The sequence below is a fragment of the Lutzomyia longipalpis genome, chromosome 1, assembly GCF_024334085.1.
Source record: "Lutzomyia longipalpis isolate SR_M1_2022 chromosome 1, ASM2433408v1".
NCBI classification, from domain to species: Eukaryota; Metazoa; Arthropoda; class Insecta; order Diptera; family Psychodidae; genus Lutzomyia; species Lutzomyia longipalpis.
This window is the reverse complement of record NC_074707.1, coordinates 16,843,201-16,859,100: the sequence shown is the minus strand read 5'-3', so window position 1 is coordinate 16,859,100 and position 15,900 is coordinate 16,843,201. Positions and strand designations below refer to the sequence as shown.

The following is a 15,900-nucleotide window of genomic DNA, read 5'->3' as shown; positions in this document are numbered from 1 at the left end:
ACACAAGAAATTTCATTAAATTCTCGAGCATTTGTAAAATTCTTTTGTAAAAAAGTGTTCTGATAAAGTCCTATAATATATTATTTTAGGCCTGGTTACAATATCAGGTTCAAGCAAACAGGCTTTCGAGCAAACTTCGATTCAAGAAAAAAATCTTATAAATTATTGGCATTAGGGATAGTATGCGCGAATGTTCTCAAATATTCTTTTTCTCTTTAATAAATCGCGACAGTTGCGAGGAGTTGATCATCTGGGAAGGATTTTTAGAATGTCCAAACTGGAGAAAATTTTTAAAGTTGGAGTCAAGCGTTATCTGCAGAAGAATCTTGGAATATTCCACGGAGTATTTCCCTCAGTGTAGGCAAGTGTTAAAAGAAAACGTAACCCAATATTGTTTGAGAGGAATAAACAATTTCTGCATCTTCACAAAAAATAACAAAAAATAAAAACAGAGAAATGTCGAAGATTGTTAAGGTAAAAAACACCTAATTCTCACACAAAAGTTTTAAAGTTTTCTTACACTTTGTCAGTTGTAATATTTTTACTTTTGATTTTGTAGGATGACAGGATGTGCACCTTTTTAGTTATTTTTCAGTATTTGCACAATTTTTCACTTTTCTGGCTGTTTTCTGGCACATGAAAAATCCTGAGAAATTATTTATGCTCTCCTAAAGGCAAAGCCATCAGGAAAATCGAGTGAAACTACTTTGGAAGCATCCAAGAAACGAATCAGTAAAACAACAACTAAGATTACTGAAGATGAAGAAAAGAAATCCAAAAGAAAACCTATTACAAAAGATTTCAAAGCTCCTCCTACATCGAAAGTCCAATCCCAAGTGGTCCAGGCAACGTCACAGAAAAAGCTTGGCGAGAAGGTCATGACGAAGAATTCAAAGACTCCTGTGAGAGCTGAATTCAAGAAACAGAGTTCCATTGAAAAATCAACCACAAAAGTGCCTCAAAAAGCAATGAAGATTGAATTGAAAACATCATCAAAGAGCTCAAGCAAAGGAGGACCAATGAAGGCTAAACCAATGCCCGGACTGCCGAAGAGCAATGTCATGAATCAAGTGCACAACGTTACTGTTTCATCCCCTCCGTCACAGAGAAAAGTTCCGGAAGAGACGCATCTTCCGAGGGATCGAACTAAAACCCGGACTCTTGATCCTGATGAAATTGTAATATTTAAGAAAAAACCCCAAGTAAACCCGGAACCTGCATCTACAACATCTGACGAGAAGGACTCTTCTATTTCTGAAGCTGTATCCTTGAAACCAGCTGTTGCATTTGAAGTAAATTTTGAAGCAGAGAAGAAAGTTAAGGATAAAAAGGAAGAATTGAAAAATGACAAAAAAGCAACATCTCCTGAAGAACAGGAATATAACTACGAGGATGATTTTGAGTCATACGAATCGGATTTTGAGTCTGATTCCCCATCAAGAAGTGAAGATGAATCTTTAGAAGAAAAAAGTGACGAAGCTGAAAAAGATTCAACAACATCTTCACCAACAACATCTCCTGAAATTCCCCAAAAAGATGAAGAGAAAAAGCTCGATTCCGGAAATTATGATCTACAGGTTCAGAGGGAAAGATCACCTTTGGATAATATTGAGGAACATGATTCAGGAGTAATCTTTGAGGAAGTAAATGTCCCAAAAGAATTCCCCAAGAAAGTAATCAAAAACACTCGTGGAGAAGAATTAATGAAGAAAATTTCTCTGGACACAATGACCTTCTCACTGTTTGAATTGAAGCCTATTCCCTACGAATACTACATGAAGGTTTACGGACAGGGTAACACTACCCAAATTTATACTCAAACAGAAACCGATGAAATGGATCAGGACACGCAAACTGATGAAACAACTTCTGAGAGTGTCTGGACGCAATTCCCACCTACTTTCTCGAAAGATGTTCTAAGCTCTGGAATGGGAGTATCCTATCATGAAGAAAGGATCGGCATTGGGAGAGACAATAAGAAAGATTTTGGAACAATTAGTCATTCTAATTACATTTTCAGCAACCTTATTGACTATGAAAACCTTAACTACTTCCTGCAGAAAACTGCTGTGGCTGTTGCAGGTGTAGTTCAGAAGAAGCTAGAATCTAAAATGCTCAAAAGTTCTTCAATCCCAACTAGTACGGGGTTCTTCACATTGTCTTTGGATCAGGATATATTCAAACGATACGATGTCACCAAGATTTTCACAGATCGAGAAATTCCCAATCTCCTAATTACGATTCATCAGCTCAAACATCCTCAGGAGAATGTCTTTTACTCCAATCTCATCGGAGTTTGGAATATCCTCGACTCAAAATATCCAGTTAAGATTTTATCTAGCTGGAGTGATATATCCCATGTATTGGTTCACAAATCATCTCCAGATATGATTATATCGGCATCATTGGATGGATCTATGTCATTGTGGGACGTACGAGAATATTTACAGGGTCAGGATGATGAGAAAGTTCTAGGTCAGGCCCCGTGTCAGTTGATAATACCCAAAATTCTTGGAAATTGCTTCGAAATAGGACGGATTGTAAGCCTAAAATGTATCGAGTGGAAATCTGAGAGCGATTTCTTTATGGATTTTAGTCCAATTCAGGTGGGTCTAGTACCTTTTATGATTATAAATAAACTAGAATATTCTAAACTTTGTATTTTGTTTAGGTTTGCTCCTTGCACGAGGACGGAATTCTAATCATTTGGTTACTAATTGAAACTTCATCGGCGGAACCAACATTTAGTATCAATGCATCAGCACATGATCATGCATTTAGCAAAGCAAAATTAGTTCAGAGTAATTTATTCGATCTACGTCCCTTCTTGATGGAAGATAGAACAACAAAGAGTAATTTTGAGAGACGATTGTCCTACTTTGAGGGAGATTTATTCAGTGATACTGCACTGAAGGAACTCCAAGACAAAGATGGGGAAAAGGATTCAAATTCAGAAATTCTATGTACGGACTTTGAAGCTCTAACCGAAGGATACTTTGTTGCAACAAATCGTCCTTTTTTGCTGTATTTCAACAAATCTCCAAAGAAGGATTGCATTGTGAAGATTCCAGTTGAAGATGGAGACTGTAAATTGCATCCAACTGTACTTCAGGTGTGTCCTTTGCGAGAAAATCTCTTGATTGGCTTTTCCGATGGTTCAGTAAAATTGAAACCAATTGTTTTTGAGAGTGACGGAGCTTGGGGTGGAGTGGAGGCGAAGGTAGCAGAAGAGGAAGTTGAAGAGAGCAATCTTAGTGCAAAATCATGTGCCATTCAGAATATTGTGAAGAATGAAAGGAAACTCTATCAGGAGAGTCAGGCTCTCAGTAATCTCGACAGTACGGAGATGAGAAAAACTTTCGCATCTCACGTTAGTTTGCAGAGAAAGGATGTTAGGATTGGAGGACCTATTCTTGGGGGTTCATACTTCCGAAGAGGATTTGTACGAAAGATTCAAATGACGCGAAAACATATTTTTGCTCTTTGCGGAAACAACCTTAAAGGATTTAATCTCAGTGATTACGAAGAAGTGCAAATGGAGATGGAAAATATGAATATTGTGGACATTGGATCAACTTCCGATGGACTACTCAAATCACGTCTGGTAAGGAAGTTTTCCTCCCTTATACAAAATTTTCTATAACTAATTTATAATTTAACGAAAAATCCTTTGTCTGTAAAATACCGATTCAACAACTCCTTATGCTTGATTTTAATTACAGGTGATTGCAACGAGGGGAGAGATACAAATTCATAGTTTTGATATTTGCTGAAATGGCCCGTGCGACGGCGTTAATAAATGATGCGACATCGATGAAGGGGTCATGGAGTTTTAACAACAAATTGTTGAGGAAATTTGCTCAATTCTTTGAATATGTGGGTGTACAATTAGTGGGACAGTTGAATCATTTCGCGTCATATAAGCAGGCAACAACTGTGCATTCTCACAAATTATTTATTCATTACTACACAATATAATTTCCACCCCCCAATCGTCTAACACGGGACACCAAATAAGCCACACACGATTTATTATAAAAAAAAATTACCCAGATATGGAAGAAATTGTAAGGGGGTGGGTGGGTGATAAAAGAGAGTAAAGAAATATATTTGAGAGTGGTGATCACTTAACAGAAAATTACTCGATTTACTTGTTTGATTTTTGACCCATCACCTGTTCTCAATGACCTCATCGCCTGGAATTTTTTATTCATTGTGTTTTTTATCGGCAAGCCACCCTCAGTGTCAGGGGGTTACTTAATGGTTAATCGTTTGTATAAAGGGAAGAAAAAATAACGTGATATTTTTACCTTTTGCATTTTTAATAACATTTGTGGTCACAAGGTGACAAATTGAACAGCTATCCACATGTTTGTTATCCCAAAGTAAATATATTTTTTCAATAAATACATACACCACCCAGGCACCAAAAGGAAAAGAATTAAGAGAAAACAACGTGAAATAGACACCAAATCCATATAATTCAATTTCTTCGCATATTTACTCAATTGAGAAAGAAAAGCCGGCAAAAGGAGTAAAATAAAAAAAAAAAGAAAATGTTCAAATAATTTTTAGGACGTTTCCCCAAATTTAGAGTATTGCGTGTTGCCTCACCATCTGATTTGAGGGAATTTGTAAGGATGGTAAAGGAAATCAAAGAAGAAAGTTTATTATGCACGATTACCCCTTTTCTGTGTTGGATATTACACGATTTTGGGTACTTTTTACGACACATCGTGAGAATTTTTCCATCACCTGAACATCTGCAATGTGATTCGTGGAGAGTGATAGTTTTCTAATGTTCTTTTGATTGATATCTGTTACGGAGAATCACCCTTATTTTTCATACCACCAATTGCCCTAATACCAATGTTGGAAGAGTTAAAAATATTTTTCTTTTACCGAAGTAAAAAGGAAACTAAAAGTTAAGATATTTGTATTTCTGTATCAATTTGTCAATACTTTGAGTGAATTTCCCGAATTTCTTAAAAAGAAATCTAATCCTTCATGTTTTTGCGTCTTATTTCATTTTTATACAATTGCATATTAGATTCCATAATCACTGAGAGAAATATAATATTTAAATAAAGATTTTATGCTCACAGTGAGATATTTTAAAAATTAAAACCAATTAATTTTTTAACGGGTTGTTTTTAATGTTTAAAAAAGACTACTTTTTGGGGTTTTTAGACTTCACTTTAAAAATCTGGTAAATCTGGATTGGTTAATTCGGTCAAAGTGCCGGAAATATTGATCTAATTTTCGGTAATATTTGAAAAAAGGCATAAATTCAATTTTTACTCACCAAAAAAAAAATCCGTTGCTTTCTTGGGATACTTCTGCTCGGACTGGACGTAGTTTGCAACAGACATCCACTAACTTTATCCATATCTTATATATTTGCCGTAGCATTTGTAGAATAAAACTCTTTTATTTGAATTTTATTCTACAAATGCTATGACAAATGATGATATAACATGAGGGTGCTGTTCAGGTTGCTGGGCAAGCAGTTTCTCAGTTTATGTAGATGCCTGAAATACCAAACCTTGTCGAAGGCTTGAGCTACATCGAGGAAAATTTAGTAATTCCTGTCTTTGAATGCAATTTGCGTCTTCTTGATTTTCTCTAGCTGGATTATTCCTATGTCGCTTATGAATCCGAACTGGTGGTCAGGTATTAAATCTCTCCTATCCATATTCTTTCTTTTCTTCCGGTCCATCTGCCAGATCACTTGTTACTTGATCATCGCTTGGTAAGAAAATCAAATTCCTTTACGAGTATCCCAGCTTCCCAAAAATCTGGCTGGAGAACCTTATCTAATTCCTCAGGTAGTAACTTGACACGGAAAGATCCAACGCGGCGACTAGTGTCGTCCAGTGGAATCAAATCCAATTCTTTTTCTGATGCTCTATTTTCATCTATTTGACTTTCGATTCTGGAGGTTGCTGGAATTCAATGATCTGAGATTGTCTTTGTTTGCCTTCCAAAACTTTTTCTCATAATGATTCATTGCATTTTTAACAAATGCATCGATTTCTGATATAATCTCTGTATGATCATTGATCAGAGTTCTACTCGAAAAAAGATTTGCTGTATATTTACTGAGTATCTACTGAAACTACCCTTCCGTAGTCTTCTAATAGAATTCTACTTTTATACATATTAAGCATGGGAATTCTTGACTTTCCGGAATCCCAGGTAATAGGAATTAACTGGGCCAGGATAACATTCTCTAATACTTTGAATATTATGGGTAACAGGCTAATTGGTCTATAGGATGATACTCCTTTTTTTTTCATTTTCCCGAAACTCTCAAAGTTTTATATGGTGTTGTTCAATAAGTTACACTGACTAATTGGTTTACGTACATATTATTAAAAGGGTATAAAAATAACATGTACGTAAACCAATTAGTCTGTATTATTCAGTACAAGTTCTTTAAAAAAATTGTGTCGGAAATCGGGAAATCCGGGATTTCCATCCATTTCAGGATATAGAATTTTTGAAAGTTTTTTTTAAGAAGATAAGATAAGACAATAGTTTATTCATGCCCCAGGTAGAGAATACAGAGGGACTATATACAGGTAATCTGTATAAATTGCAAAGACTGTTGGCATTCTAGATGACAATTCTTAAAATATTAAAAATCATTTCGATTTAATTTCGAACGAATTGAACATTTATTTTTATTAAAAAGTAGTTGTATTGCATTAAATTCATCCTATCCTTTTCGCGTTCTTTGTGTCATACGTAAACATAAACGTGAAACATTCTATTTCCCAAAATTTTAATGAATTTGATTACTTTTGCGAGTTAGAAATGCGTTGAATTTATGTGGCCAAAAAATACTTTACAACTGAGAAATGGTTCGTTTCAAGGTTTTTGCGTTTCACGTGGAACGGGTTAAAAGTTTTAAAAATTCTATAAAATTTATAATCTGATCGGTTGATCTGATTTGATTAATAGGTAGGAAATAAAACTAGATGTTATAGGTACTTATTACAATTTTATTTAAGACCTAATAAAGGTATACATTTCTTGTTCTTCCCTTTAATGATAACATATTGTTACGCCCGAGAAAATAATGCGTACGAAATCCCCACGAAAATTCCCGAAGCGAGTGCCACGCCAAGCGCATGATACGCCTCGCCAGCGAAAAGAACCCGTGCGGCACCGAGCGCAGCCGAGTGCCGCCCAGAGAGTTATAAATAGAGCTGCGTTCCACCGCAGCGAGACACTCTGTTGCGAACTCACTCACGGTGCGGACCTCCAGCAAGAGGGACACCGCAGACCGTTACGCATACAGATACGCTGAGCGGAGCCGGTTGGAGCCGAGCGGAGGCCGAGCGAAAGTCCTTGACTAGCGGGCGGAGCCGAGCCGGAGCCGAGCGGAAACCGAGCGAAAGCCAGCAAAGGCAAAACCCGAATCCACTCGAGCGGGAGAACCCGAAGACAGCCGTGCCGGGGGCTCAGCTCGCCATCAAGCCGAGCGAGCACGATCCCCGAGAGGAAGGCAGGGAATTCGGCTGCCACACACAGCCGAGCGGGATCCGAAGACCACCGTGCCGGGGGCTCAGCTCGCCATCAAGCCGAGCGAGCACGATCCCCGTGTGGAGCCAGGGAATTCAGCCGCCCACCACAGGGCGTGAGAGGGAGTTGAGGCAGCCGTCACCGAGTGGACCCGAAGCAGCAACTCCTCCCCGAGCAGGAGCCGAGGGAGTTGAGGGGCAGCCGTCCCCGAGTGAACCACGAAGCAGCATTCCTCCCCGAGTGGGAGACCGTAGTGAAAGACAGCATTTGGGCTCAATAAATTAATACAAGAGGAATCCCAAGTCTTTTCACTGTCGCCATCTTCGGGAAGTTTCGTCACGGGGGTCGAGTTCGTAACAATATAATAGATATTGAAACAAAGACTCCAAAGTTCTAACTAGTAATGTAATCCTTTCGATTGAGGAGAACATGATTGAGAATTAGAGACCAGCGCGTTGTTGCATTAATAATTCAGGTGCATCGGAGACATACAAACAATATGTGGTGAGTTACAATATTGAAAATTACCGAGGTTTATTTAATAACCCCTCCATATAGCACACAAATAGATCAAATCCTTGTGCCACCAATTTGACCGGTAACAATGTGTCTCTCTGTCTATCATTCCTGGTCACATTAGAGGCATGAGAAATTCAGCATGTGCTTCGCCTGGAACATCAATTACGTGTTGGTTGAGGGATGAACTGGTCGATGGGATAGGGCAAGAGGTCATTGGTCAATAGATCATACTGAACTTCCCATGCTCGACACTACAAAGGATCACACCAACACCCTCTCATCCTTCGGCTGAAGGTATTTTATGTATGGGGTTGAGGAGATGGTGGCAAAGAAACTTATTGCACCACGCAAAAACTCCCTGGTGGTGCCCAGTGAGAAGTCAGAGAGTGGAATTTATAATAATGCGGGAGTGGTTATTTGTTCGAATCAAATCGTAACGAAAAGGTAGTTAGTTACGCCCTCGAGTTGCTCAACCCTCGCATATGCAACCCAAGCACACGGAATCTCATCCCCCCACAACATATATTGAATGGAATATTATACATCCGCACGCCGATTCCAATCACCCCAAATCCGATTGGCTGGACATCCTGCGCAGAGTGGAGCATAAAACACACAACACTGGTAGCCGATCAGTTCAGTGTCTGCTCAATCCTCGTCGTGGAAATATGGCTGGAAGTGTTTTCGCGCGAAGGTGGTGAAGATGATATTTGGTGATAAGATGTGCAATGGATCAGCAATGGGGCAGAGATCGCTCATTGAGCCACTCTCCTTCAACACTCTCCATTTCCTGCGCACCTACAATCGTATCTTTGCCCCCGCTGACCTCCCACAGTGCTACAATTTCACCGTGCTCAAGGATATTTGTCCCGAAAGAAGGATAGCATCTCTCCCGCTGACCATTTACCCGGGAATTGCTGCCTCAGCTGCAAAGGATGTCTCTCTGGGTGTTCCCCCAATTATTCTTGCATCCACAACATCCAAGTGCCCCATGCCATCTCCCGTTGATACACAGTGCCTGTACGAAGCATCCTCCTCCAGTGCTGATTCAAATCTCCCCCATGGACTCTGTAGGCGGCAACGAGGTGAAAAACGACCTATTCCGGATGAGCAGAAGGATGAAAAGTACTACGAACGCCGAAAGAGAAACAACGAAGCCGCCAAAAAATCACGAGATGCTCGGAAATTGCGAGAAGATCGTGTAAATTACTGAATATCTTTCAATGTGTTTCCAGGATGTAATTTTATTCCCTCTTTTATTCCCAGATTGCATTCAGAGCTGCGATTCTGGAACAGGAAAATGCTATCCTTCGTGCACAGAATTTAGCTCTACGCGAAGAAATTGCAACTCTACGACAAATTGTGTGCCCTAGCAGTGGAACTCAGGCTCAAATAACTACAATTTCTGCCTAAATTAATTATTCTCTTCTTCTGTTGCGACTTCCTGGCCATTCTTACCTTTATTTATTTTTTGTATTAAAAATTTTCCTACTTTGTAATACTAAAAGTTAGTATTGATGAGGTTTTTTGATGCTCTTTTCTTGTCGTTTGTGCAATAAATAAAAAAATGTTGAAATGTTAAATAAATGTTAATTTTAAATAAAAGAAAAATTGAGAAAATGTCCGCCAAAAAACTTCCCGCCAAAATTCAAATGTTGCATTAATTTTTTGTCCGATAAACCCCCTTGATGTACTCTTCTTTCTCATTGAAGATAATGAGCGTGAAGAAGAGTACATCTCATGTATCGTTATATGTATAAAAAGACATTGTAAAAAATTATTTTTTTATTTTAAAAAATACAAAGTCGTTTTCTAAGTAAGATAAATCCAATTTCTGGTGAAAAATTTAGCAGAAAATCCGGAAAAATCGCAAAAAACCTGCTGTGGGAGCGAGACATTCGATAGTGATGTGTGAGTAAGAGAACGAGCTGAGACAGCATACGTAAAATATACCTCCATCTCACTTCCTCCACTGCTAACAGCGCTGTTAACTTGCAGTGGAAATTTTAGGAACTTCATTCCCTGGATTCTATTTGCAAAAAATTAATCAAAAACTTTTTCTGATCCCATTTTTATGACCGATAGTTGTGAAAAAAGTGCTGTGTGAGCTGTGAGTGAAAATGTCCCACCAAACTGGAATTAAAGGTAAGAAGATCTAGCAGAGAACTTCCAGAATAAAAGAAAGTAATAAAATCTTCTTTTTAGCAAATGAGAAATTGCTGAAATTCTTCGGCAAGTGCAAGGATGGAAAGGCGAGGGCTATCAAAATTATCATTGATAATGGTTAGTCATCATCGCAGATAGAGCAAAGATAGCAACATGCTAATTGTGGTTTTTTAATGCTTGCAGAGGAACTGACCTTGTCGGATCATAAGGAAGTGAAAAAGGACTGGGTCAAGGACTACGACAGGTGCATTCCGCCGATGGTGGAAGCTGATACGCCCTGCTATGTTCTCTACAGGTGAGCCTCCCCCCTTTTTTTCTGCTAGTTTAGGATGATTGTGTGTGGCAATTTACCCGCAACTTCCGGAACTAACAATTGAGGCAAATGGCACGTTGCCCTGACTCGTTCACAATTGACTGCTTCCCCATTGTTGTTTAAGATTGGACACGAAGTCATCGCTCGGCTATGACTGGCTTCTACTCAGCTGGACCCCCGATACCGCATCAATTCGCCACAAAATGGTCTATGCCTCCACGAAGGCCACGCTCAAGAATGAATTTGGCTCATCGTACATCAAGGAGGAATTGCACGCAACAATCCCCGAAGAGGCCACGTATGAAGGGTATTTGCGGCACAAGAGGGACTTTAGTGCTCCAGCACCCCTCACGACGCGCGAAGAGGAGATTCAGGAGCTCCGCAAAAGCGAAGTGAAGACAGAAGTGAGCACCGAGACACGCCACAAGACCCTCAATGGGATAAGTTTCCCCATCACCCAGGCAGCAATTGATGCCATCCGTGATGCCAAGAGAGGTTCCTACACGTATTTGCAATTTAAATTGGACCTTGCCCAGGAGGAGATTCATCTCGTGAAAGCCGCCAATATTGACGTGACTGCTCTTGCCCAGATGATCCCAAAGGATCAAGCTCGCTATCATATTTTCCTGTACAAGCACACCCACGAAGGAGACTACCTCGAAAGCTACGTCTTCATCTACTCCATGCCCGGGTACTCATGCTCCGTCAAGGATCGCATGATGTACTCCAGCTGCAAAGCCCCCTTTGTTACCGCAATCACCGACGAAGGCATAGAAATCACAAAGAAATTGGAAATAGACTCAGGGGATGAGCTCACGGATGAATTCCTCCGTGATGAGCTACATCCCAAGAAAATTCTCCATCGTCCCATCTTCGATAAACCACCAGGACCGAAGAATCGAGGAGCCAAACGTGTGACAAGACCCCAAGCGACTGAGTAGATTTAATATGCAAAATTTATCAAATTTTTTGGTATTTTTTTAGAGCATTTTTAATCAATTTTTTTTCACTATCTTTTGTTGTTTTTTTTACTTTTACTCTTTTAGGAGCTATCACTATTTATTTTGGCCCTTTTAGTTGTAAAAAAAATCTTCTTTTGGGCTTCCAATGCTTTTTCTTTTGGCAATAAAAATCACAAAAAATAATGGAGATGCTCCATCTTAATTTTTGAGATTCTAAAAGAAAAGAAAAATACATGCAACAGTATACAAGTCAATATATAATGCATAAACTATATTTTAGTAGTTATTTTACAGATGAGAATTCAAAATAAAACAGAAATGTGAAGAATTTTAGTTTTTTTTTAATGTGCATTGTAATTAAACTTCATCGTAACCGCTTAACCGATCATTTGGAAGAAGTGTTTATTCAACATCGTAGTCTAAATCAAAGAATTGCTTGGAAAAAATGTCAGATTTGCAAAAAATGCAAAGAATGACGTCATAATTGAGTTTTTGGTCCCTTTAAAAACATGAAACATTCACACTAATGTTTCATGCGCCTAAAATGCAAAACAGGAAACTGAAAGATTTAGATAGGCTTATTATGGAATAATCAGTTAAGTATTTTCCGTTTTTTCAATTTTTTTAAAGGGAACGTTACAATTTCTTAATATTAGAAAACTGCTTTTCCGTTTAAGAGTTAACCCTTCCGCGCACAAATTCTCAAAATCGGAAAAACGATTGAGAGAAAAATCATGGAAAAACTCTGTATTTCACATGAGAATTTATCCCCTCTGTAGTATTGGGTTTTCCCATAAAGTTCCGGATTTAATCTCAATTCATTTCATTTCATTCTTATGGATTTTAATGCTGATAAATGTTGGACAAGTCAATACAGTCAGGTATCAATTAACGTCGCATCGAATGTACTCTTTGTGATCATTATTTTAAACGCGTGAGAAGACTACATCCTACTTTACGCTAACTTTTACCTGACTGTAGAAGAAAAACTATTTCTTTCTCTTTCACATTGCCGTTGTGGACCAATCAAATTGAGCCACACGTTTTATGGAAAACATTTATTAATTCGCGTTTTTGGGATTTCAGTTCATTTGTGCATTGTGGCCGGTTTAAGGTGTTTTCTCTGGATCTGCGTGGAATTTCTGTGATTTTTGCAAGGAGTCGTACAGCAGGATGAAGTACGTTGTGCTACTGGGGCTGGGGATGCTCCTGATTTCAGGTAAATTCACGGAAATTTCTCGAAAACAATTCGCGTAGAAAAACATGCATAAAGCAGGAAATTCTCTAATCTTCTGGATGGGATTGGGTTTCGTCTTTCAGGACTCTGTATGATCAGGGCAGATGAGGAAGATAGTGCAGAAGATGTGGAAACGATTGAGATGAATTTGGGAGCGAGTAAAGAGGGCTCAAGGACAGGTAAGTTCATTGTCTCTCTCAGCATTCTCTGTGGGAGCCAACGTGTCATTAATGTTCTTTTATCTTTCCCCAACAACGTTAGATTCTGAAGCACTCAAACGTGAGGAAGAGGCCATAAAAGTGGACGGATTGAATGTGGCTCAAATGAAGGAGTTGCGAGAAAAATCGGAAAAATTCGCCTTCCAGGCTGAAGTGAACAGGATGATGAAATTGATCATCAATTCCCTGTACCGCAACAAGGAGATCTTCCTTCGTGAATTGATCTCCAATGCTTCCGATGCTCTGGATAAGATTCGTCTTCTCTCCCTCACGGAACGAAGTGAACTCGAAACGAATCCCGATCTGCAGGTTAAGATCAAGGCTGACAAGGACAATGGGGTGCTTCATATCATTGATACGGGAATTGGTATGACCAGGAATGATTTGGTTAACAATTTGGGTACAATTGCCAAGTCAGGTACTGCGGACTTCTTGTCAAAGATGCAAGAAACCAAGACTGAGGGGCAGGATGTCAATGATATGATTGGACAGTTTGGTGTTGGCTTCTATTCTGCCTTCCTCGTGGCTGATCGTGTTGTCGTGACCACGAAGCACAATGCCGACAAGCAGTACGTGTGGGAGAGTAATGCTGCTGAATTCACGATTGCTGAGGATCCCCGTGGAGATACCCTAAAGCGAGGATCACAGATTTCTTTGTACCTCAAGGAGGAGGCTCGTGATTTCCTCGAAGAAGACACTGTGAAGCAGCTCATCAAGAAGTATTCGCAATTCATCAATTTCCCCATCTACATGTGGACAAGCAAGACTGTCGAAGAGGAGGTCCCCATTGAGGATGAGCCCGCAAAGAAGGAAGAAGAGGAGAAGAAGGAAGATGACGTTGATGAAGATGCTCAAGTTGAGGAAGAGCAGGAAGAGGAGAAGCCCAAAACGAAGAAGGTCTCCAAGACTGTGTGGGACTGGGAGATAATGAATGACAGCAAACCCATCTGGACACGAAAACCAGCTGATGTGGAAGAAGCTGAGTACACAGAGTTCTACAAGAGTCTCACAAAGGACACCTCTGAACCCCTAACTCACACGCACTTCATTGCTGAGGGAGAGGTTACCTTCAAGTCCCTCCTCTTCATCCCCAAAGTTCAGCCATCTGAGAGCTTCAACCGCTACGGCACCAAGTCCGACAACATCAAGCTCTACGTTCGTCGTGTCTTCATTACAGACGAATTCAATGACATGATGCCCAGCTACCTCAACTTCATCCGTGGTGTTGTTGATTCCGATGATTTACCCCTCAACGTGTCCCGTGAGACGCTGCAACAGCACAAACTCATCAAGGTGATCAAGAAGAAGCTCGTGCGCAAGGCTCTGGACATGATTAAGAAGATCGACAAGGAGGACTACGAAAAGTTCTGGAAGGAATTCTCAACAAACATCAAACTCGGCGTCATGGAAGATCCCAGCAACCGATCACGCCTTGCCAAATTGCTGCGTTTCCAGTCATCCCACACCAAGGACAAGGAAGTCACCAGCCTGGCGGACTATGTGTCCCGCATGAAGCCCAAACAGGATCATATCTTCTTCATTGCCGGTCCCGGACGTACTGAAGTTGAGAAGTCTCCCTTCGTTGAGCGCCTCCTGACGCGTGGCTATGAAGTTCTCTACCTCACGGAAGCCGTCGATGAGTACTCCATCTCTGCTCTGCCCGAATTCGATGGAAAGAAATTCCAGAATGCCGCTCGTGAAGGTTTCACACTCACCGACAGCGAGGAGGCCAAGACGAAGTTTGATGAGCTGAAGACATCCTTTGAACCCCTCGTGAAGTGGCTCAATGAGGTGGCACTCAAGGATGAAATTGCTCGTGCACAGATCTCTGAGCGTCTCAGCAACTCCCCATGCGCCCTTGTGGCCAACATGTACGGCTGGACGGGCAACATGGAACGCCTGGCTATGTCCAATGCCCATCAAAAGTCCGATGATCCCCAGCGGTCGTACTACCTCAGTCAGAAGAAGATTCTCGAAGTCAATCCACGGCATCCACTCATCCGCGAGCTCCTGCGACGCGTTGAGGCTGACGGGGAGGATCCCACGGCAAAGGATATGGCTGTGATGATGTTCCAAACAGCCACACTCCGTTCCGGATACATGCTGAGGGAAACTTCTGGCTTTGCTGACAGTATTGAGCGAATGATGAGGCACACATTGGGCATTGACCCCAATGAGAAGCCCGAAGAGGAGGAGATTTTCGAGGAGGAAGACACCAAGGATGACCAGGAAGCCGATGGCAGTGAAGAAGCGGAAGAAATTGATGCGGATCATGACGAACTCTAAGCGGGGGCGTATTCTGTATGTGTGTACATGTGTGTCCATTTGCGAGCGTATGTGTGTAATTTTGGGGATTCCAGTAAAACTCCCGGCAATTTTGTATAAGTCAACGTGTACACGGAAGCTACGGGAAAACCTCCAATCTTCTGTTATCATCAAAAGTGCCAGAGGAGTTCAATTTATATTATAAAGCGACTGATTGATTAATTTTGTAAGGTTTATCAGAAAAACAGCGTAATTTTTTTTTCTTCTTACATTCGATAAGGTCACAGAGAAGCAGAAAAAATGTGGAAGAAGCCATTCCACTTAATTTTCTTTGATTTCATCCTCATGTTATCTCTGGAGAGAAAGAATAAAATTTGCGTGTTTTTCCCGCGCAAGTTCATTAGGATTTCTTAATACTATTGTACTGTATTTATGTAGAACGAAGAGAGAATAAAATGAAATTAAATAAAATTTATTATCTTTTTTTTTCAAAAGAACATTTAACTGCATCATGATAAAAATTGTTGCATCATCTCATTTTGAGGGTTCCTTTTTGTGAAATTCTTTTTGTGATGCTGTTTGGAGTTTAAGGTTCTGAAAGTTGCAAATAGTTTTTGAAACTTTGCTTTAAGTTTTCAAATTATTTAGATATTTTAGTAAATAATATTGAAATGAATTCTTTGATGAGAT

The 15,900-nt window shown here is 40.0% G+C and overlaps 4 protein-coding genes across 4 annotated transcripts; all 4 read left to right on the top strand.

Moving 5' to 3' along the window:
- The first annotated feature begins 357 nt into the window (after positions 1-357).
- LOC129793666 (uncharacterized) lies at positions 358-4,138 on the top strand. Its single transcript, XM_055833842.1, has 4 exons — positions 358-474; positions 560-2,606; positions 2,672-3,604; positions 3,723-4,138. Exons 2-4 carry the CDS (start codon positions 879-881, stop codon positions 3,771-3,773), a joined length of 2,712 nt encoding a protein of 903 aa, XP_055689817.1. The 5' UTR covers positions 358-474; positions 560-878; the 3' UTR covers positions 3,774-4,138.
- Positions 4,139-8,752: 4,614 nt separating this feature from the next.
- On the top strand, positions 8,753-9,479 carry LOC129786958 (transcription factor VBP). Its single transcript, XM_055822223.1, has 2 exons — positions 8,753-9,250; positions 9,316-9,479. The coding sequence occupies exons 1-2, from the start codon at positions 8,753-8,755 to the stop codon at positions 9,460-9,462; spliced, it is 645 nt and encodes a 214-aa protein (XP_055678198.1). The 3' UTR covers positions 9,463-9,479.
- Positions 9,480-10,032: 553 nt separating this feature from the next.
- Positions 10,033-11,818, top strand: LOC129793656 (twinfilin). The gene is made up of 4 exons (XM_055833830.1): positions 10,033-10,194; positions 10,255-10,332; positions 10,399-10,510; positions 10,653-11,818. The coding sequence occupies exons 1-4, from the start codon at positions 10,170-10,172 to the stop codon at positions 11,467-11,469; spliced, it is 1,032 nt and encodes a 343-aa protein (XP_055689805.1). The 5' UTR covers positions 10,033-10,169; the 3' UTR covers positions 11,470-11,818.
- Positions 11,819-12,369: 551 nt separating this feature from the next.
- LOC129793647 (endoplasmin) lies at positions 12,370-15,681 on the top strand. The gene is made up of 3 exons (XM_055833818.1): positions 12,370-12,709; positions 12,811-12,906; positions 12,989-15,681. The coding sequence occupies exons 1-3, from the start codon at positions 12,664-12,666 to the stop codon at positions 15,229-15,231; spliced, it is 2,385 nt and encodes a 794-aa protein (XP_055689793.1). The 5' UTR covers positions 12,370-12,663; the 3' UTR covers positions 15,232-15,681.
- Positions 15,682-15,900: the final 219 nt, after the last annotated feature.

Bases quoted from the DNA above. Each gene is read 5' to 3' on its own strand.
- LOC129793666 (XM_055833842.1), top strand. From the start codon at position 879: ATGACGAAGAATTCAAAGACTCCTGTGAGAGCTGAATTCAAGAAACAG. The intron at 2,607-2,671 runs GTGGGTCTAGTA...TATTTTGTTTAG, and splicing joins TGGATTTTAGTCCAATTCAG to GTTTGCTCCTTGCACGAGGA. The intron at 3,605-3,722 runs GTAAGGAAGTTT...TTTTAATTACAG, and splicing joins GACTACTCAAATCACGTCTG to GTGATTGCAACGAGGGGAGA.
- LOC129793656 (XM_055833830.1), top strand. From the start codon at position 10,170: ATGTCCCACCAAACTGGAATTAAAG. The intron at 10,333-10,398 runs GTTAGTCATCAT...TAATGCTTGCAG, and splicing joins CAAAATTATCATTGATAATG to AGGAACTGACCTTGTCGGAT. The intron at 10,511-10,652 runs GTGAGCCTCCCC...TTGTTGTTTAAG, and splicing joins CCCTGCTATGTTCTCTACAG to ATTGGACACGAAGTCATCGC.
- LOC129786958 (XM_055822223.1), top strand. From the start codon at position 8,753: ATGATATTTGGTGATAAGATGTGCAATGGATCAGCAATGGGGCAGAGA. The intron at 9,251-9,315 runs GTAAATTACTGA...TTTTATTCCCAG, and splicing joins GGAAATTGCGAGAAGATCGT to ATTGCATTCAGAGCTGCGAT.
- LOC129793647 (XM_055833818.1), top strand. From the start codon at position 12,664: ATGAAGTACGTTGTGCTACTGGGGCTGGGGATGCTCCTGATTTCAG. The intron at 12,710-12,810 runs GTAAATTCACGG...TTCGTCTTTCAG, and splicing joins GGGGATGCTCCTGATTTCAG to GACTCTGTATGATCAGGGCA. The intron at 12,907-12,988 runs GTAAGTTCATTG...CAACAACGTTAG, and splicing joins TAAAGAGGGCTCAAGGACAG to ATTCTGAAGCACTCAAACGT.